Source organism: Salvelinus namaycush, chromosome 27 (genome assembly GCF_016432855.1).
Source record: "Salvelinus namaycush isolate Seneca chromosome 27, SaNama_1.0, whole genome shotgun sequence".
In the NCBI taxonomy this organism is placed as follows: domain Eukaryota; kingdom Metazoa; phylum Chordata; class Actinopteri; order Salmoniformes; family Salmonidae; genus Salvelinus; species Salvelinus namaycush.
In genome coordinates this window covers 22,615,443-22,639,312 of record NC_052333.1, presented here as the reverse complement: position 1 = coordinate 22,639,312, position 23,870 = coordinate 22,615,443, and the positions used below count along the sequence as shown (strand labels likewise).

Genomic DNA, 23,870 nt, shown 5'->3' with positions numbered 1-23,870 from the left:
GATTTATGAGAGGGGGAAAAACTATTTAATCCATTTTAGAATAAGGCTGTAACGTAACAAAATGTGCAAAAAGTCAAGGGGTCTGAATACTTTCCAAATGCACTGAATACACTGAGTGTACAAAACATTAAGAACACCTTTCTAATATTGAGTTGACCCGACCTTTTTGCCCTCAGAACAGCCTCAAATAGTCGGGGCATGGACTCTACAAGGTGTCGAAAGCGATCGTGAAAAACACAGCAGTGTTGCAGATCTTGACACAAACTGGTGCGCCTGGCACCTGTACTACCAAACCCCGTTCAAAGGCACTTAAATATTTTGTCTTGCCCATTCACCATCTGAGAGGCACACACACAATCCAGGTCTCAATTGTCTCAAGACTTAAAACCTTTCTGGGAACGGGGGCAGTATTGAGTATTTTGGATGAATAAGGTGCCCCATGTAAACTGCCTGTTAGGCCCAGAAGCTAGGATATGCATTTGCATGGTAGTATTGGATAGAAAACACTCTAAACTTTCCAAAACTGTTAAAATGATGTCTGTGAGTATAACATAACTGATATGGCAGGCGAAAACCTGAGGAAAATCCATCCAGGAAATGCTATTATTTTGAAATGGCTGTTTTTCCATTGTAAGCCTATCCACCATACAAAGACTTATGACCCAGTTCACGATCCTTATGGCTTCCACGACATGTGGCCAGTCTTTAGGCATTGTTTCAGACTTTTACTCTGAAAAATTAGGGAGAAACACCACTTTCAATGAGTGTACAGTGGAAATTTCCAAAGATGTTTGCTGCACATGACCGGGAGTGCGCCTTTCTTGTTATTCCTTTTCTATTGACGGAGATATTGTCCGGTTGAAATATTATTGATAATTTATGACAAAAACAACCTGAGGATTGATTATAAACATCGTTTGACATGTTTCTACAAACTTTTTATGGTACTTTTTGGATTTTTTGTCTGCCTGCTGTGACCGCGCTTTGTGCCAATGGATTACTGAACAAAAGGCACCAACAAAATGGAGGTTTTTGGACATAAAGAGGGCCTTTATTGAACAAAACGAACATTTATTGTGTAACATGGAGTCTTGTGAGTACAACCATATGAAGATCATCAAAGGTAAGTGATTAATTTTATCGCTATTTCTGACTTTTGTGACTCCTCTACTTGGCTGGTAACTGTATGTAATGTTTTGTTAGCTGGGCGCTGTCCTCAGATAATCGCATGGTACGCTTTCGCCATAAAGTATTTTTGAAATCTGACACTGTGGTTGGTTTAACAAGAAGTTTATCTTTAAGCCGATGTATAACACTTGTATGTTTTAGGAATTTTTATTATGAGATTTCTGTTTGAATTTGGCGCTCTACCTATCCCTAATAGGTTAAAAATCCTTCTTTAACCTGTCTCCTCCCTTCATCTGCACTGATTGAAATCAATAAGGGATCATAGCTTTAATTTGGATTCACCTGGTCAGTCTGTCATGGAAAGAGCAGGTTTTCTTATTGTTTTGTACACTTAGTGTATAAAAACGCATAATCAGGCATAGACATGTACTGATAATAAATGCAGGTAGAAAAGGTGCAGTTCCTGAGAGATCAATGATTCATCTGTACACTATATACACATCAGTACACTCAGTCAACTACAGTGTTAACTGTACCAGCTTGCTTATCCTACTGGTGGTTGGGTTTCATTCAGAAGCCACTGGGACAAAGGATTGCCTGGTTCTACTCCTTTTGTGTCCTGGTGCCCTATAATGCTATACTTAGAGGTAGAGCTCAAACTCCTGGTAAAGAGGATGTCTGGGGTGCATCAGTACCTTGTGCGCCTTTGTGAGGGCTCTCTTGTCATAAATGACCTCCAGACCTGTCTGCTTGACCCCCAGCACCTTACTTGCAGAGTTAACTTTTTTTGTCGTTGCATATTTCTCTGAGACATGCTACATGTTATGGAAAAACAAGTGCTTGGGTTTGTCTTACGGCCTTCTGTTCTATAGATTCATATTTTTCTAATTTCACTCGTGATCAGATTACATTATAACCAAAACCATGTTATGATCAGCTACATGGGGTCAGGACATATTAAGATTAGTAATGTAATGCTGAGAGGACATATTTAAAAATGGATCTGCGCAACGGAGTAGAACATGAGAATTCCTCAGCAATGACCTTATTACTGTCTGACAGAGAAAGAGATGATTGCATAATGTTATTCATTATGTGAATATACTGTAAATGCTATTCATTAAGCATGTTGCACAGTATTTGTTTTCTCAATGTTGTTACAACTGACTAATCAAAAGAAGAAATGGACTAACTTTTCTGTGTCATTGTATCATGTATCATGTGCTCATCGTGCAGGCACGTATTTCAGATACAAATAATATTTGTATAGATTCTTGAACTGGATTAGTGAATCCAGTTGCTGTGAAGATTTTCCACTGTTTCATTATTTATGGACTTGAAAATGATTTTTATTTCTGGGCTGACTGTCTCTTCCGCTTGAACAGAAACTGTGTTCTCTCTCCGATCTAGGATCATCTCCTTCTCGCTTTTCATACTCAACTGAGACTAATTTATTTGATAAGTGAGGCTAGCTACTGTATGCATACTTGATCAGCCACAGTTACATGGTTTTACTTTTTACCATTTTGCTGAGATTTTCTATAATTTAATATTAATAGACTGATGGATGCTGTCAGAAAGTATTCACACCCCTTGACTTTTTTCACATTTCCACATTTTGTGTTACAGCCTGTTTTTAAAATTGATTAAATTCAGATTTTTTTTGTCTCTGGCTTACACACAATACCTGTAAGGTTAAAGTGGAATTATGTTTTTTGACATTTTTACAAATTAATAAAAATGAATTGAGTCAATAAGTATTCAACCCCTTTGTTATTGCAAGCCTAAATACTTTGAGAAACATTTTGCTTAACAAGTCACATAAGATGCATGGACTCAGTACCGGTAATAGTGTTTAACATTATATTTTTGCAATAATAGTATTTAACATAATTTTTGAATGACTACCTCATCTCTGTACTGGGGTTGAATATTTTACAAATGTTCCATCCCGAGAATAAATCACTGGATTTGATTAGAGCTTTGATCAGCATGAACATTCCAACCTGAAGCTCCCTGAGCCTGATGAGCCATATATTAAATACATTTTATGAGCCCCACATTATCAACATTTAATGAGCCCAGGCCCCAAAAATCCCAAATGATTGTGCCGTTATCCAATACATAGGCTATATGATATAGGCTACTGCACATAACGCACAGCACTACACAACACTAAAAGATACATTAATTTGTCACGCCCTGACTTTAGTTATATTTGCTTTCTTTATTTTTTGGTTAGGTCAGGGTGTGACAAGGGTGGTTTGTTTAGTTTTTGTATTGTCTAGGGTTTTGTTTTGTCTAGGGTTTTTGTTTATCTATGGGGATTTTGTATGGTCTAGGGGTATGTAGGTTTATGGTGGCCAGAATTGGTTCCCAATCAGAGACAGCTGTTTCTCGTTGTCTCTGATTGGGGAGCCTATTTAGGTTGCCATTTTTCCATGTTCGTTTTGTGGGTAGTTGTTCTCTGTCTTTGTGTCTGCACCAGACAGAACTGTTTCGTGTTTTTCGTTTATCTCTTTGTTATTTTTGTCATACTGTTCACTTTTCAACTAAAGGCATGAACACTTACCACGCTGCGCTTTGGTCCGATGACTACTCTTCATCCGAAGAATATTGGTACATAATTGCTCTATAACGGTGACAAACTGTGCCCACAAATGGCCTACCTAAAGCGTTCCCAACAGCAGTCCCAAAATATTACCACTGCTACACCTGGCTATCAGTGGAGCATTGTCTGGCAGCGAAACAGTTAATTCAGCAACATTTACTGCCTTTAAAAAAAACATAGCTGTTAAGGCTGACTTGCTTAAATAAATGTGGTTTCTAATGACATTTAAGATGTACAAACTATGGCATAAGGGGACGACAAGCGGATAAGAGGCAATCCGTAATTTCGATTAAGACATTAATGAGCGAGTTAGGACGGGCACAGTCAGTATAACTATTTGTTTAGCACTTTTGAAATGTACCCTGACAGAATTCAGAACATGGGCTGTTCTTACAGTGTTCTCCCTGTACACCAAGTCAGAACCGTAGGATAAATGAAGGGGGCATATAGGCAGACAATGAAAGCTCTTACAATATTTGAAGATTAGATTTCTCTAAAACAGGTTATAGGCTACATGCACAAAAAGTCAGAACAGTAGGCGGAATTAAGAGGTGAAAATAGACCAACTTAGTAGGGTGAGGCACATGGGCTACTAACATCTTAATACACAACATACACTTATTAATACTTTCTTAGCTACAGTACACACATCTCACTGCCATATTACATCATTTATGCAGCAGCATACAATACATTTTTGGAATCACCTTATTGTGCTGTGCTGACTTGAACAGGAAGGGCCTTCATTGACTCATTTTGTCATCAAATTCTGGCATTCTCTGGATTTATGGTGCTTTCCAAACAACTGGGAACTCTGAAAAAAACAAGGTTTAATCATGACAACGTCATCGATCTTGAGGTCGTAGCTCTAGAAAGAAGCCGGATTTACAATTCCAAGTTGGATGACCATTAAATGTATTTTCCAAGTCGGAGCTCATTTATTCCCAACTTCCCAGTTGCCTTGAATTTACTGATGTCAAGTTTTTGCAGTTCCGAGTTAACAGTTGTTTTAAACACGGCACAAATCATGCTTCACTGACAGCATGGCCAACGTTGAATGTTTATTATTTTAAACCTGGAAAAGGGCCCCTAATCCCAGATTTGGGACCACACAAGTCACTCCACTGAATAGCAGGCTAGTGATTGCTTTTCAATTCTTGCAGTTAACATTAGCCACTGTCACTGATTCCTTCCAAACCACTCATTGTTGATTTTGCGATTTCCAACTTGTTGTGTAATATTTATGTCCAATGGCCGATGAGCACCGATACGTTTTATCTATAATTTCTGCTCATTATTTCTCTTCATATGACACGGATTAAAAAGGATTTGCCAGTAGATTGTTGACTTGATTCATGATGATGACTGCTAGCTAAGATTTTGAAAGTATGATGTTGACATGTTCAGTCCAATCAAAGCTCCTGTACATATAACGTGATTTGACGTAATTTTATCTGTGGCCAATGACCTTGAGCCTTCTTGGATGGGCACTTCTAATGTAACTCTGCGGTAGCACCCAGGAGCTAGAATTTTCTAGCTCTACTCTTAGACTTGGCAGTGATGTACTGTTCCCATGAGTGACAGAACACTGAGCCAATCACGGCACAATGCTCCATATTTTCTGTTGGCTTGCCCCACCACCACAAAAGGCACTGAGCTAGTCTGAAACACCTGCATTTTGGAGCTGCCTTACCCAAGAAAACAAAAAAGAGACCATGTTTGTATGCAACTTTATTAACTGAATGATATGTTTTACATTGTTTGCAAACTGATATGTGACACGTGTTAATGCCAAAATAACATGCAAAACAGGCAAGGCCCAAAAATATATATTTTTTATTATTTATTTATTTAGCAAAAAATGTGGGGCTCAAAACAGGTGCTACTAACATCTTACTACACAACATTCACTGAGTATTACTTTCTTAGCTACAGTATACATATCTCCCTGGCATATTACATAATTTATATATATTCTGCCCCACCTGCCCTGAATGACAGGTCGCCATTGTGCGTTCGCTCTTCTTTCAAACTAACCCGGGAGTTCTATTGGGCTGCTGTATTTAACATTCAGCAAAAAAAAGCATGCATCCCTCTTCGAATAGTCTATTGGTGTAACAATTGCAAAAACAAATATATGTCCAGCAAGCTATTCTAGTCTAGCATTTCCTGCATGGGACTCCGAGGTTTAAGGAGCATTTTTAAGGAGAGGCCAGCGGACCACAGGTGCTTGCGTATTGCGCAAGATACAGAGGCTATAAGTTAGATGCTTATTATGTATAACCCATCATTAGTTAGTTAAATATAAGGCTAATACTGCATTGAATGTATTACTTGAAAGAGGTAGTCTAGGACATCTATATATAAGGCTGTATATCAATCTAGAACAGGAGTATCTATTTTGGATGCAATTTGAATGGAGTTGATGGAGAGAGAGAAATGCTGTGAGAGACTGCTCACACGTGTCCTGATTTAAAGCAACAATAATCAAGTGACAGGCTGTTTTAAAACTCTGCAGCTGTAGTTAAAAAAAGTATAATCTTTACAATTAAAAAACAAGGTCACCCCCGAAAGCCAGATGGAGATGTGTAAATTAGACGCGCATTCAGTCTTTATATTACTGTAGCATAGACCATGCTGCATCAAATGCAGGCCTACCTGTCATAAGTAAAAAAGTTGCCATGATGAGATGATACTGTAGGTCTACATGTACAGTATTGTAAACTACACTCCATACTTAGATGGGCTGTCTGTCCCCACCCTGAGCATTGATTCATCATGCAGAGGCCTTAGGGAAGCCAGATTTAGGCATCAGATATAATTTAACAGTTCCATTTTACACCATGCTGTTCATATAAATCATTTATTATAATTTACTGGTTTCTAGCAGTTATTTATCCAGGGAAAAGGGAGTGGTTTTGGCCGATAAATCCCAGTAAATCTCAATAACCGGGTTCCCACCATTCAACCCTACTCTGTACCCCACACATACAATTGTCTGTAAAGTCCCTCAGTCGAGCAGATAATTTCAAACACAGATTCAACCACAAAAACCAGGGAGGTTTTTCAATGCCTCGCAAAGAAGGGCACCTATCGTTAGATGGGTAACAAAAAAGAAAATACATTGAATATAACCCAAAACACACTGGAGTTGCTTACCAAGAAGACAGTGAATGTTCCTGAGTTACAGTTTTGACTTGAAAATCTATGGCAAGATTTTTTTTGGGGGGTGGACTTGCCTGTTTTGCATGTTATTTGGCATTTATATGTGTCACATATCAGTTTGCAAGCAATTAAAAATATATATATATATCATTGATTTAATAAAGTCGCATGCAAACATGGTCTCTTTTTTGTTTTCTTGAGTAAGGCAGCTCCAAAATGCAGGTGTTTCAGCCTAACTCAGTGCTTTCTGTGGTGGTGGGGCAAGCCAGCAAAAAATACGGAGCATTGCGTCGTGATTGGCTCAGTGTTCTGTCACTCATGGGGACCCTACGTCACTGCCAAGTCTAAGGGTAGACCTAAAAAATTCTAGCCCTTGGGTTCTGCCATAGTTACATTAGAAGTGCCCATCCATGAAGGCTCAAGGTCATTAGCCACAGATAAAATTACGTCAAATCACATTATATCTTTAGTAGCTTTGATTGGACGGATCATGTCAACATCATACTTTCAAAATCTTAGCTAGCCAGCTAGCAGTCATCATCATGAATGAAGTCAACAATGTACTGGCAAATCCTTTTTAATCCGTGTCATATGATGAGAAATAATAAAGAGAAATTATAGATAAAACGTATCGGTGCTCATCGGCCATTGGACATTAACATTATACAACACATTGGAAATTGCAAGTTCAACAATGAGTGGTTTGGATGGAATCAGTGGCTAACTGCAAGCATTGCAAAGCAATCATTAGTCTGCTATTCAGTGGAGTGGCTGTGGCTATGTGGTCCCAAGTCTAAGATTAATGGTCTCTTTTCCTAGTTTAACATTATAAACATTCAGCATTGGCCATGCTTTTAATGAAGCATGATTTGTGCAACGCTCAAAACAACTGTCTACTCAGATCTGCAAAAACTTGACTTTAGTGAGTTCAAGACAACTGGGAACACGGGAAAAATGAGCTACAACTGGGAAAATACGTTTTGAACTTTCATCCAACTCGGAATTATAAATCGGGAACTCGGTCTTCTGTCTAGAGCTACAACCTGAAGATCACTGATTCAACCTGTTTTTCTGAGTTCCCAGTTGTCTTGAAAGCACCATAAATCCAGAGAATGCCAGACATTGATGACAAAGTTTGTTGACATAATTTGCCCACGAAGGATCTCCGTGCCACCTTCCTGTTCAACTGAGCACAGCACAACAAGGTGAGTCCAAAAATATAGTGTATGCTGCTGCATAAATGACAGAATATGCCAGGGAGATATGTATACTGCAGCTAAGAAAGTAATACTAAGTGCCTCACCCTAATAAAATTTTATATTTTCACCTCTTAATTTTGACTACTGTTCTGACTTGGTGGTGCACATGTAGCCTATAACCTGTTTTGGACAAATGTAAACATTGAATATTGTAAGAGCTTTCATGGTCTGCTTATATGCCCCCTTTGTTTATTCTACGGTTCTCACTTGGTGTACAGGGAGAACACTGTAAGAACGGCCTATTTTCCAAAGTGCTGAACAAATAGTTATATTGACTACATCCGTCCTAGCTCGCTCATTAATGTCTTAATCGAAATAACGGGTTGCCTCTTATCCGCTTGACGTCCCCTTATTCCATACTTTGTACATCTCAATTGTCAGTAGAAACTACATTTGTTTAAGCAATTCGGCCGTATCAGCTATGTTTCTTCAAAGACAGTAAATGAGGCTGAATGAACTGTTTCGCTGATAGCCAGGTGTAGCAGTGGTACAGTGCAATTCAAGTATTGTTTAGTGTTGTTGTGTAGTGGCTTTGCTGCCATGCATCCCACATTTAGATTGTTTTTTGCCCCACCAAGATTTACATGCTAACATTGCCACTGGATATTTCTGTATTTCATTTTCAGAAATTTGCAAACATGTTTTCACTTTTTCATTATGAGTTATTGTGTGTAGAGTGAGAGAAAAAGTGAGAGAAAAACTGCATCTATTTTAAAGCTGTAACACAACAAAATGTGGAATAAGTCAAGGGATATGAATACTTTCTCAAGGCATTTGGGTCAGTAATTACTGACACCTGTCACGACGTGGCATGACGTGGTCATGGCTCCACCCCCTCTACCACTCTCTCTCCCTCTCTCTTACCGTTTTACAACGGTAATAGATTCCTGGTAGAAACTCTGGGAGAACAAAGAGCTTCTCTTGCCAAACCTCCTAATCCCCCAAATTTGAGAATTAAACAATATTTCTATTTTTGAGAATGTGGGAATTGTCCTTGGGTATTTAAAGAACAATCCTGTCGAGTTGGTTTTATTGTGTGACATTAGGAAAGACAGTAGAACCATATATACTGTGTCTTTGGTTGTGTCCACTTCTCAATTATGGGGTTTAGATCTAAATGTTGTATAAAATAAATGATTGATTTTGAAACTATTTGTGAGAAGATGTAATGTGATGTTGGCCTTCTAAACGAGATACTTGTTAAAATAATTATAAATCGTCTATTTTTCTCATTTTCCGCCTGACTGACGTGCCCAAAGTAAACTGCCTGTTGCTCAGGCCCTGAAGCCAGGATATGCATATAATTGATACCATTGGAAAGAAAACACTCTGAAGTTTGTAGAAATGTTAAAATAATGTAGGAGAATGTAACACAATAGATATGGTAGGAGAACATTTGAAGAATAACCAACCGGAAATCTTTTTTTTTTGAGAGCCCATGCTCTTCCAATGGAACGTATAGGTAAAAAATGTAATCTAGCTCCTAGTATGCAATTCCTATGGCTTCCACTGGGTGTCAGTAGTCTTTCTTCAAGGTTTCATGCTTGTTTCTTCCAAAACAAGTACGAATGATGAGTTTTAGTACAGGGACACAGACTTGGAAATGTGTTTATGCACACGCGACGAAGAGGACACGCACCTGCTAATATCGTTTTCCTATTGAACATACTTCTTTCCGTATTAAATATTATAGTTTAGTTACATTTTAGGGTATTTGAGGATTTAATCAAAATGTATTTTGACTTGTTTTAACAAAGTTTAGCGGTAGCTTTTTGGATTCCTTTCTCTGCATGTTGAATGAGTGGATTACTCAAATCGATGGCGCCAACTAAAATTACTTTTTGGGATATAAAGAAGGATTTTATCAAACAAAACGACACCACATGTTGTAGCTGGGACCCTTTGGATGACAAATCAGAGGAATATTTTCAAATAGTAAGTGAATATTTAATCGCTTTGAGAATTTATGAAACCTGTGCCGATGGAAAAATATTTTGATCTGGGGCTCCGTCCTCAAACAATCGCATGGCATGCTTTCGCTGTAAAGCCTACTGTAAATCGGCCAGTGCAGTTAGATTGACAAGAATTTAAGCTTTTAACCGATATAAGACACTTGTATGTACATAAATGTTTAATATCCATCATTTTTATGATTATTTATTTGAATTGCGTGCCCTCCAGTTTCACCAGAAGTTGTCCCGCTAGCGGGATGCCTAGCCTTAATTAAACAGCTGCAGTCGGAATAATTGTTCCTTAGTTTGTAGATTCCTTAGCCATTCCAATGTGGGGAATTCGTCGGAAGTGGGTTTTATACCCTGTGGAAGAAGGGGCGATTCCATGATGCCTGATGTAATGGCTGGCCTCACGGGGGCGTGGCCACTGACTAGTTAAAACTTTACATCGTAACTTAAGGCTAGGCATCCCGCTAGCGGGACAACTTCCGGTGAAACTGGTAACGCAGCCGATCTAAGAAGATTTCCGAATGGTACTCTGAAGTATCAATTATAACCACTACAACAGAATGGCTTCTGGGGAATGCAACCAGAGACTTTTCTGTCAACTCTCTCCAGCAGATGGACCGGCGAACACAGAGAGGCATCAAGACATACACTCATAAATATGTCAATTGCAATTTATTTTCGAATGAGCGGTCGTTCATGTAAAGTATTAGCATTTTCTATGAGTGTATTTATCAGCTATGAGTTTCCAGCTCTTGAGCGGTCTCCACCCCCTTTCCTTTGTTCCTTTGCCCCTTTCCTTTGTCGGTTTTCCTCTGTCGGTTTTCTCCGCTATGGACTTTTTCTTTGTATCATGTAATACCCAATGTATGAACCAATTGTGTATGTGTTATGTAATTCTGTGATTTGATTAGTTAGGAAATAATTAAGCAAGTTTGTATATCGCTGATTCATGATTTAGGCTAGGGTTCGTGCAGACCAGAGGACCAGAGGAAATTTCTCCAAAAAGTACGTTCTTTGTCCCCATGTGCAGTTGCAAACCATAGTCTGGCTTTTTTATGGCGGTTTTGGAGCAGTGGCTTCCTTGCTGTGCAGCCTTTCAGGTTATGTCGATATAAGACTCGTTTTACTGTGGATATAGATACTTTTGTGCCTGTTTCCTCCAGCATCTTTGCAAGGTCCTTTGCTGTTGTTCTGGGAATGATTTGCACTTTTTGCACCAAAGTACATTAATCTCTAGGAGACAGAACGCGTCTCCTTCCTGAGTGGTGTGACGGCTGCGTGATCCCATGTTGTTTATACTTGCGTACTATTGTTTGTACAGATGAACGTGATTTCATTTGGAAATTGTATTTGGAAATTGCTCCCAAGGATGAACCAGACTTTTGGAGGTCTACCATTTTTTTCTGAGGTCTTGGCTGATTTATTTAGATTTTCCCATGATGTCAAGCAAAGAGGCACTGAGTTTGAAGGTAGGCCTTTAACCTTTTATGGCGGCAGCCCGACACCGGTACACCTATGACAACATCCAGCTCAAAGTGCAGGGCGCGAAATTCAATTTTTTTTTTTTTTTTTATATTTAACTTTCACACAATAACAAGTCCAATACAGCATATGAAAGGTACACATCTTGTGAATCAAGCCAACATGTCCGATTTTTAAAATGTTTTACAGGGAAGACAAAATATGTAAATCTATTAGCTAACCACGTTAGCAAAAGACACCACTTTTCTAACTCCATCAGTTTCTTACTCCATCAGGTGCTATCACAAATTCGACCAAATAAAGATATAAATAGCCACTAACCAAGAAAAAACTTCATCAGATGCCAGTCTGATAACATATTTATTGTATAGCATAGGTTTTGTTAGAAAAATGTGCATATTTCAGGTATAAATCATAGTTTGCCATTGCAGCCACCATCACAAATCTCACCAAAGCGACTAGAATTACTACAGAGAGCAACGTGTATTACCAATTTACTCATCATAAAACATTTCTTAAAAATACACAGCGCATAGCAATGGAAAGACACAGATCTTGTGAATTCAGACAACATTTCAGATTTTCTAAGTGTTTTACAGCGAAAACACAATAAATCGTTATATTAGCATACCACATATGCAAACGTTACCCGAGCATTGATTCAAGCCAAAGAGAGCGATATCGTTATCATCGCCAAAATATATAAATTTTTTCACTAACCTTCTCAGAATTCTTCCGATGACACTCCTGTAACATCATATTACAACATACATATAGAGTTTGTTCGAAAATGTGCATATTTAGCCACAAAAAAACGTGGTTATACAATGAGAATAGTAGCCAACCTGGGCCGAAAACGTCGGCCGCCATCCTTGACAGTGATCTAGTGTAATGCATAACTAATCATAAACTTTACTAAAAAATATAGGGTGGACAGCAATCGAAAGACAAATTAGTTCTTAATGCAATCGCTGAATTACATTTCTAAAATTATCCTTACTGTGCAATACAGGGTTCGCCAAGCGAAGCTACACAAAAAAAATGGCGATTTATGCGTTTAACATTTTTCAACAGAACAACGATTTATCATCATAAATAGTTCTTACTATGAGCTGATCTTTCATCAGAATCTTGGGCAATGTATCCTTTCTCGGGTCTAATCGTCTTTTGGTCGAAAGATGTCCTCTTGTCCCGTCGAAATGGCCACTAACGTTCGACCGGTACTGGAAACGTGCCCAGCGCTTCAAAGTGCACCACAAAGAAATGCCTCAAAATCGCACTAAACGGATATAAATTGCTATAAAACGGTTTAAATTAACTACCTTATGATGTTTTTAACACCTATAACGAGTAAAAACATGACCGGCGATATATAAGTGGCTAAACCAAAGCTTGGAAGGAGGCCAGTCCCGACGTCCATCGTGCGTCAGGCGCAGGAAGAAAAGAAAGCTACTTCCGCCTTGTGCTCTTTTATACAGGCCCTGATTGCGCAATCGACTCCATTCAAATTGTCACCTCTTACTGACATCTAGAGGAAGGCGTAGGCAGTGTTTGTATCCTCATAGCATTTACAGGGACCTTAAAACTGACCTGGGACCAGGGGCCAAGATTTCTGAAATCTCACTCCCTGTCAGGAAAAGTGCTGTAGAATGAGTTCTGTTTCACTCAGAGACATAATTCCAACGGTTATAGAAACTAGAGTGTTTTCTATCCAATAATAATAATAATATGCATATTGTACGAGCAAGAATTGAGTACGAGGCCGTTTGAAATGGGCACGATTTAACTGGCTACTCAATACTGCCCCTTGCAGCCATAAAAAGTTTTAAATACATCCACAGGCAGACCTCCAATTGACTCAAATGATATCAATCAGAAGCTTCTAAAGCCATGACATAATTTTCTGGAATTTTCCAAGCTGTTTAACTTCTCTAGGGTATGTGGGACGCTAGCGTCCCACCTCGTCAACAGCCAGTGAAACTGCAGGGCGCCAAATTCAAAACAACAGAAATCCCATAATTTAAATTCCTCAAACATATAAGTATTATACACCATTTTAAAGATACACTTGTTGTAAATCCAGCCCCAGTGTTCGATTTCAAAAAGCTTTTACGACGAAAGCACACCAAACGATTATGTTAGGTCAGAGCCAAGTCACAGAAAAAGACAGCCATTTTTCCAGCCAAAGAGAGGAGTAACAAAAAGCAGAAATAGAGATAAAATTAATCACTAACCTTTGATGATCTTAAATCAGATGACACTCATAGGACTTCATGTTACACAATACATGTATGTTTTGTTCGGTAAAGTTCATATTTATATCCAAAAATCTGAGTTTAGGCGGGACGCTACTGTCTCACTAGTCCAAAAGCCAGGGAAAATGCAGAGCGCCAAATTCAAATAAATTACTATAAAAATCAAACTTTCATTAAATCACACATGAAAGATACCAAATTAAAGCTACACTGGTTGTGAATCCAGCCAACATGTCAGAATTTAAATAAGCTTTTCGGCGAAAGCAAACGATGCTATTATCTGAGGATAGCACCATAGTAAACAAAGAGAGAGAAGCATATTTCAACCCTGCAGGCGCGACACGAAACGCAGAAAGAAAAATATAATTCATGCCTTCCCTTTGACGTGCTTCTGTTGTTGGCACTCCAATATGTCCCATAAACATCACAAATGGTCCTTTTGTTCGATTAATTCCGTCGATATATATACAAAATGTCCATTTATTTGGCGCTTTTGATCCAGAAACACACCGGTTCCAACTTGTGAAACGTGACTACAAAATATCTCAAAGGTTACCTGTAAACTTTGCCAAAACATTTCAAACTACTTTTTTAATACAACTTTAGGTATTTTTTTACGTAAATAATCGATAAAATTGAAGACGGGATGATCTGTGTTCAATACAGGATTAAAACAAACTGTAGCTAGCTTTCTGGTCACGCGCCTCTAACAAACAGGACACTTCGAGTGACCCTCGTTCAAGGTGGCCGTACTTCTTCATTACACAAAGGAATAACCTCAACCAATTTCTAAAGACTGTTGACATCCAGTGGAAGCAGTAGGAACTGCAAGAAGGTCCCTTAGAAATCTGGATTCCCAATGAAACTCCATTGAAAAGAGAGTGACCTCAAAAAAAAGAATCTGAATGGTTTGTCCTCTGGGTTTCGCCTGCTAAATAAGTTATGTTATACTCACAGACATGATTCAAACAGTTTTAGAAACTTCGGAGTGTTTTCTATCCAAATCTACTAATAATATGCATATCTTATCTTCTGGGGATGAGTAGCTAGCAGTTTAATTTGGGCATGCTTTTCATCCAAAATTCCGAATGCTGCCCCCTACCCTAGAGAAGCTTTAAAGGCACAGTCAACTTAGTGTATGTAAACTTCTGACCCACTGGAATTGTGATACAGTTAATTATAAGTGAAATAATCTGTCTGTAATCAATTGTTTGGAAAAATTACTTGTGTCATGCACAAAGTAGATGTCCTAACAAACTTGCCAAAACTATAGTTTGTTAACAAGAAATGTGTGGAGTGGTTGAAATACTAGTTTTAATGACTCCAACCTAAGTGAAGGTAAACTTCTGACTTCAACTGTATATTCGGGAATTGTAACTCTATAAACAACATATTCCCGTGGTGCCCCAACTTCCTAGTTAGTTACTGTTATATGATTAGTTTAATCGCGTAATTAAATTACACATAGAGAGTTGATTTGATAAGATACAGTCTTCACATTTAATGATAGGCAACAACACGACACACCCTTGATGAAGATGAGCAATAATGACTGTATAAAATAAATAATTCAAATACTGAGCTATATTGATTGCAAATAAATTGGGAAATTACAGTGCATTAAGAAATGTATTCAGACCCCTTGATCTTTTCCACATTTTGTTGTTACAGCCTTATTCTAAAATGTATCAAAAAAAAAATTCTCCATTAAACTGATATGACATTTACATACGTATTCAGACCCTTGAAACTTCTTAGGGATTGGTGTCCCGTCAACGGGACAGTTGTAAACCATGTAGCGACTTATGTCAAAATCGCAGATTTTAGAGAAACAACAAATGTCGGTACATGTAAGTGTCTTATATTGGCTGGAAGCTTAAATTATTGTTAATATAACTGCACTGTCATATTTACAGTAGAAATTACTGCGAAAAAATGCCATGCTATTGTTTGAGGAGAGCTCCTAACAACAAAACTCTTTTTTTCACCGTGATAGGTTTGATAAATTCACCTCTGAAGGTAAAATGTGTACTTACATTCTGAAATCTTGCTCGGATTTATCATCCAAAGGGTCCCAGAGATAACATGAAGTGTCGTTTTGTTAGATAAAATCCTTTTTCATATCCTAAAAAGGTCCATATAGCATGCACGATTGATTTTGTATTTCCGCTCGTTCAATTTGCAAAGAAAGGAATCTGTGAAAATCTAACCCTAAACATTGCTTCAACCAGTCAAATCACATTTGTATTTATTCCTCAGAGATCCTATAACATAACCAGACTTCACAATATCATTAGGGGTGTAGTATATCCTATAGGACACCATATTTGGTCAGAGAGCGACGCCTTCATGGCATGCCGATGACGTGGGTTGTCTTCACTTGAACGACTGTATCTTTGTCAAATTAGCACCAATCGGGGTCAAACTAAGCTAGCTAGATAGCCAATGAGCTGCGCTTTACGGGAGTATCCGGAAACCCTGTGTCTGTCGCAAACTGTAGGTGCTAACCTTTTGTGACAGCATGCCTTTTACTTTTGGACAAAAATTATAAGAATATTCAGAGTTATAAAGTTATGAAAAGTGGTTGTTTTGCAAATGTTGAACTTATAAATATGGCTATTAATACTGGAAAAGCTAAATCAAAGTCCAAGTATACAGATTTGACAATATTCTTGCAGAAAAATGTCATATGAATGCAAATGTCTCTTTCACGATTTGTCCAAATGTACCTGGGTGACTTCACACTAAATGTCCTGTAGCTCGCTCATACTTCAAGTTATCCATCTAAAACTTTGCACACACACTGCTTCCATCTTGTGTACACCATCGGAATTCTCTTGCATTCCAAAGATGGTGGTAGAATTTTTTTTTGTTTTTTTATTTGTATTTTCTTCTACCAGAACTATTGTGTGCTTAAGGTCATTGTCCTATTGAATCTTCGTCCCAAGTCTGAGGTCCTGAGTGCTCTGGAGCAGGCTTTCATCAAGGATCTCTCTTTACTATGCTCCGTTACTCTTTTACTTGATACTGACTAGTCTCCCAGTCCCTGCCACTAAGAAACATCCAGACAGCATGATGCTGCCACCACCATGCTTCACCGTAGGTTCTGATGTGTTTGAGCTGTACGGACAATTTCTTCATCCTCATGGCTTGGTTTTTGCTGTGACATGCACTGTCAACCTTATATAAACAGGTATGTGCCTTCCTAAATCATGTCCCATCAAATTAATTTACCACAGGTGGACTCCAAGTTGTAGAAACATCTCAAGGATGATCAATGGTAACAGGATGCACCTGAAATCAATTTCGAGTCTCAGGAATACGTATGTAAAAACCTGATGAGGAAAAAAAGGAATTTAATCAATTTTAGAACAAGGCTGTAACGTAACAAAATGTGGAAAAAGAGAAGTGGTCCGAATATTTTCTGAAGGCACTGTACAGTACATGTCGGTCATTGAACAACCCCATGCCATGATTAAATAGAGAACAAACACACCAATAATTTCTTTAAACAATAAAAGCTAAATACCAATATTTCTAAAAATGTATATAAAGTATTTTAGATTTTTTTTTGGAATTTGAATCATATTATATATTATATCGCTATGTATCCTATTTATAGGATAAATAGCCTATTGATGCCACGTTCAAGCATTGTATAATGACAGTCTATAATACATCATCCACCAACAAACCACCATGACACACCAGTGATCTAACATGGTAATAATGATGTTGATACTGTGGTGATTAGGAAGCCAGAGGCCAGGGAACTCTATTTGTAACAGAGCGTACCTCCCAATTGACACCCTATAACCCATATAGTGCACTGCTTAGGAAGGAATTGGGTGCCATTTGGGACGGATACAGATTCACACAGCCACAGCACCAGCCCAACTTTGATTAACTTTATTTTCCATCATCGTACACAATTAGTTAGTAAGTTAGCTTCCTCGGGATTAAAGATAAAAGAGTGGATTCAAATAGTGTCATTTGGCAGAAGCATGTTTCTAATCACGCATTAGCGGCCTTCATAATAACATTGAGAATGAGATGATGAGTATGTTGTCTCTCTCTCACATTCTCTCTCGCTGTAATTCTTACAGTTCATGCAAATCACCCAGATGGAATGAGTGGTGGAGGGTTGGGGGGAGTGAGGGATGTGTCACGAGGGGTCCACATCTTTGTGGAACATAAGTCCCATTTATCCCAAATTAGGATGGGTGCGGCTCTGCGCCCCTTTGATGTTCCTCTAGGCAGGGGGATAGGGGGCTGGGGGGTGTTGAAGGGGGTGAGTAGGGGGAGGAGAGGTGGTATTGCTGGAGCACAAGCAGATGGTGATGAAATGGACTCATACACACGCACACATACACACATATATATCAAATCAAATCAAATGTATTTATATAGCCCTTCGTACATCAGCTGATATCTCAAAGTGCTGTACAGAAACCCAGCCTAAAACCCCAAACAGCAAGCAATGCAGGTGTAGAAGCACGGTGGCTAGGAAAAACTCCCTAGAAAGGCCAAAACCTAGGAAGAAACCTAGAGAGGAATCAGGCTATGAGGGGTGGCCAGTCCTCTTCTGGCTGTGCCGGGTGGAGATTATAACAGAACATGGCCAAGATGTTCAAATGTTCATAAATGACCAGCATGGTCAAATAATAATAATCACAATAGTTGTCAAGGGTGCAGCAAGTCAGCACCTAAGGAGTAAATGTCAGTTGGCTTTTCATAGCCGATCATTAAGAGTATCTCTACCACTCCTGCGGTCTCTAGAGAGTTGAAAACAGCAGGTCTGGGACAAGTAGCACGTCCGGTGAACAGGTCAGGATTCCATAGCCGCAGGCAGAACAGTTGAAACTGGAGCAGCAGCACGGCCAGGTGGACTGGGGACAGCAAGGAGTCGTCATGCCAGGTAGTCCTGAGGCATGGTCCTAGGGCTCAGGTCCTCTGAGAGAGAGAGAAAGAAAGAGAGAATTAGAGAGAGCATACTTAAATTCACACAGGACACCGGATAAGACAGGAGAAGTACTCCAGATATAACAAACTGACCCTAGCCCCCCGACACATAAACTACTGCAGCATAAATATACACATATACACAAGGATAGAGCTACATGGAACAGTGGTACATCCACTATCCTTCTCCTATGCTCACAATTGAGAAATAATGTATGTAATTTGAGATCAGTAAATATTTTCGATGTCAGAGTAGTTTGAAACGGTAGAAAAATCTATGTGTGGGGTGGTGTCTTCAGATCAATGACAGTTAACGAATGCATAAAATAAACATTTACACATTAAATACATTTGAAATGACAGAATAATACTTGATGTAGGATCTTAATTTGAGCCAGTTTGCTACGGCAGGAAAATAATCATGCAGTAACGGGAAATATGAATTATTTTTTGTAGGGGTTGAATCATTTTTCATTAGGGCAAATCCAGTCTGACATTTTAAAGTGGAAATGACAAAATTTAGAAGCGTTTTTAAACCTTGAATATGCTGCAAATGTGCATTTCCTGCTTAGCAGGAAAATTCTCAGCAACAAAAGAGTGGTTAAATTAAGATCCTACATCTGTACATCTGTGCTGATCTTTAATTGATTGCAGCTGCATCCAGCTGTTGGTAATGATCGGTTGGGGAACAATTAACAGTTAGGGATCTGAAGAATTGCTTTTGACATACCTCCAGGAATTAACAGAGGTGTACAGCATGGTTGATGAATAGTACAGTTCTAAAGGAGACAACTATAGGTAGAAACACACTATGTTATGACCAACTGAAGTGACCTGGATTGACTGACCAGTCCCATAGCAGACAAGGGATTTCATCTTCCTCTTCTGATTCAAACGTTTTCATAGGTGGTAGCAGAGCGCAGAATAATGACATTGTGGTGATGTTTATAAATGTTCTTTATGTATTTTATCCTCTCTTTCTATCTCCAGGAATATGATGATGGATACGGGACAGCTTACGATGACCAGGGTTATGACTCCTACGACACCAGTTACAGCAATCAAGGACAGAAGTAAGATTCCGTTTCCTGTTTCTCAGGGCTGTACCTAAATGTATTCTCCGGGTCTCCTTATCATCCTAACCTGTGTTTTAGCAAGACAAAACTGTAGATATAGTACATATTATTGGTGTACACCCTTATTCTTTATTAGTTAAATAGGGGGTTAAAGGATACGTGCGTGGGCAAATCAAGTGGACCCTATAAGGATTTTTCTTAATAAAAAATACATTCAGTTTGTCAGAGGTTGTTGACAGTATATTGCATCAATGCTTTACATCAGATTAACCTGTTAGCATGCTAGTTCTCCATTAGCAACTTGTGAACCTACACATCAGATTAGCATGCTAGTTCTCCATTAGCAGTTTGTGAACCTACACATCAGATTAGCATGCTAGTTCTCCATTAGCAGCTTGTGAACCTACACATCAGATTAGCATGCTAGTTCTCCATTAACAGCATGTGAACCTACACATCAGATTAGTGTGCTAGTTCTCCATTAGCATCCCTATACATCAGCATATTAGCATGGTAGTTCTCCAAGTAACAGCATGTTACTGATCCTGCTCGTTGGCCACGGGCTTGGAATCTGTGTGAACATTTGTGAAATACACACCAGATCTGAAATTATATTTGAAGAGTTTAGTTCAGGAATGCAAATTGCACTCAATTACATTTTATATTTACAGTTTATTCTCTTAAATTGTTGTCAGCGGGTCGGTCCCCTTTCATCAAACCAAATGTGTCAATATCATTTTGTGACAAAACGACATATTTGCTTCTTGAAAACCAGCTACTGCGCACTTCACGTAATGCGGGGTGAAATTGGCAATATGCCTACTTGTTGTGGGAGAGGAGGAGGATGCAGCAGAAAAGAATGATAGTCTCTATAAAGTGAGTTTCTGAAAAATGGAGTTGTTCCTAACTGAAGTGAAGAAGAAACGGAATGAAAGAGAGCACAGGGTGGAAAAACCGACAGGCAAATCGTCTGTATTCGCCTCATTTATGCACATTGTGGATACGGAAGGGAAAAGGTCACCCATATTTTCAGGACCTGAGCTATTTAATTTAATTGTTTTATTTATTAAATGTACTTGTTTATTTAGGCTATTCAATTTATTTGTTTAGGCTTGGCATATTTAGTAGGCTGCTTTGCTATTTTATTTGGGTATTTTCTTTGTTTAAAATAACAGTTTGTTACCTAATGTTGAATGACTCGAGTCAAGTGTGATGTAAGATGTGTGACTCATTGAGGTGCTAGACTGATAGCGATAGGCTTATCTGCAGAAAATATTGTATTTCCTAATGTTGAAAGGCTGCCGATTTCTTGATTGTGTATGGCATGGATAAGTATAAGAAATATCAGGAAAACTTTTCACTTCAATTATAAGTATTTTATTAACTCTCCGGATGGTAGCCGTGAATGACTTTTCTATCAAACCCACATCCAAACCAATCTCAGGCTGTATAGGCGAATTCTGTAGGCCTAGAGGATGATGTACATTTAATTTAGGATAAAATATTTTTAGTGCTGTTATAGAAATAGCCTACCAAAATAGGGAATACTAACCTAGACCTACACATCCCAATTGTTGGAAATGACACGGAATGTAAATAGGAGACTCCATCCTTCTGTAGCCTATTCCTAATTGAGAATCATGCTTGCTGATCAGACTTTTGACTACCTTTAGTCTAAATCAATGTTTATCAAAACAGTTAAATTGGCTGGATTGTAATGTTGCTCAGTAAAATAAGTAGCTGTTCTCAGTCTTGCAAGCGATGGTCGTCACAAAAACATCATCCTGCTCAAATATTTGGGCAACAGAAATAAGGAAAACATTTCTGAAAATGAAATCTCCATCTAACTATAGGGATGTCATTATGAAAACAGCATCCATCTGTCGGTAATGATCGGTTGGGGAACAATTCACATTTAGGGATTAGAATTGCCTTTGATATAATTCCAAGAATCAACGGAGATACAAAAATATTTAATAGAAACAAACGAGTTCATGAATATTATAGTTCTGAAGGACAACGAGATAGTTCTGAATTATAAATACTGTAGATAAACATCCTTTACGTCATGACCAACTGAAATGGAACGACCTCTAATAGATTGAACTCTAATGGAACATATGGAGGGGCGACCAGAACGGCCAGGAATGAACAGTGCACGTCTTAGTGCCAACATAGAACCAGTTTGGGGGTTCAGAATGAGATTGAGGGGAAACAAGCTTTTGAACTAAATAATGTTGATAGCTGTCTTTCTATTGTAACTTCTCAATCTGATGTCCTGTCATAAAGTATTTGAACCATAATGCCATAGTTTGACTAATACCAGTGGATCCCTTGTGCTAATATTATTTATTCCTATTTTCATGTTTCAAGCCTTTGTTGCCCCATGAAGCCCAAATGGCTGTTTGGTTGTTTGGATCTATGTAACAGCAACAGAAGACCCTGCAGCTACATGGCTGTTTGGTGTCCTATAGCTCTATGCAATACAAACCAGGGGTTGGAACCGGTTCAGGTTCACCAACATTTTTCGAAGAACAGAATCAGAACCGGGAACAAAAGTGATCTATACTGTTCTGGAACATGGGAACCGGTTAATAAAATTGTTACGTTCCGGACAATATGTTCCATGTTTTTATTTTAATTCTGGTGCCGCTCTGCACACACAAGCTTGTTAGCTAGCTAGCTAGCTCTAGTGCAACTTTAAGCCAACTCTTGGAAGTTCAAAAACATTCAAAGTTCCTTCATAGAAACCGCTCCTCTGTAGGTATAATTCTGTTGGCCTAATTCAGATTATACATGTCATAAGATGCCCAGCACTTCAAGTCAAGCCTCCTACTCCACCCTCTCTCGCTCTCTCCCAACTCACAAAATGTCACTTGTCTCTCCAATGCACCTAAACAACTATAGCCCAATTGGTCACGTAATCGAATGGAATAAAATATATTTCACATGTTTAAAAAGGAACAGAAAGAAACAATATAAACTGTTACTTTTTGGGGATTCGAACTGGTTCAGAACTTTATTTTACTAGTCGGAACAGTGGAAGGGAACCCCAACAAATAATGGTTCTGTTCAGAATGAAACAATTGGGAAATCATTTCCATTCCAACCCTTGATAGAAACAGAAGACCCTGCAACTAAACACACAGAATTGATTTTCTCATATCAAGGGAGCGATCACCCTCACCATGTCACTTAAGGTCAAAGGACTTTGCTATGGCACGTTGGCTTGTTTGCTGCCATCTCTCTTTTTTATCGGTCCTGCAGCAGGGATGCGTCCCAAATGGCACCATATTCCCTATATAGCGCATTACTTTTGACTGCTCAAAAGTAGTACACTAAATAGGGAATAGGGCACTATTTGGGATGCATCCCTGCTGCTGTCACACCATCTTCCCTCCTCTCCTTTATTCTGTATGTTCTGCTTGCATGGGCAGTTTCAAAGAGGGCCTGATTGTTGCTGCACTTAAGATGTCAAAAATGGCATTAGTGGCAGCTGTAAGGGGGGTAAAGGAGAGAGAAAAAAATAAAGAAAAAAATAACATATTAGGCTGTCCCATGCTTTGTGAGGAGGGATGGTTGATGATTTCTTTTGTGGCCGTGTCAGGATATATGTTGCCCAGGCCAGGCAGCCTACATCTCTCACACACTCTCTCTCTCTTGGGATGGCAGGTAGCCTGGCTGTTAAGAGCATTGGGCCAGTAACCAAACGTTTGCTGGTTCGAACACACCAGCAGAAAAAAATGTTTTTGCCGATCTGCCCTTGAGCAAGGCAGTTAACCCCCAACAACAACTGCTCCCCGGGCGCTGATGACGTGGACATTGATTAAGGCATCCCTCTGCGGAGGGGTTGTGTTAAATGTGGAAGATATTTTTTTTTGAATGCATTCAGTTATGCAACTGACTAGGGCCCATGTGTCAAACTCATTCCACGCAGGGCCGAGTGTCTGCAGGTTTTCGCTCCTTCCTTG

At 38.9% G+C, this 23,870-nt stretch overlaps 1 protein-coding gene across 1 annotated transcript in view; it reads left to right on the top strand.

The window, feature by feature from the left end:
- LOC120022640 (KH domain-containing, RNA-binding, signal transduction-associated protein 3-like) overlaps positions 1-23,870 on the top strand; it is a 160,342-nt gene that overhangs the window by 122,684 nt on the left and 13,788 nt on the right. The window contains exon 7 of the mRNA XM_038966616.1: positions 19,814-19,896. Coding sequence (XP_038822544.1) covers positions 19,814-19,896 — 83 coding nt within the window. The remainder of the gene's footprint in view (positions 1-19,813; positions 19,897-23,870) is intronic.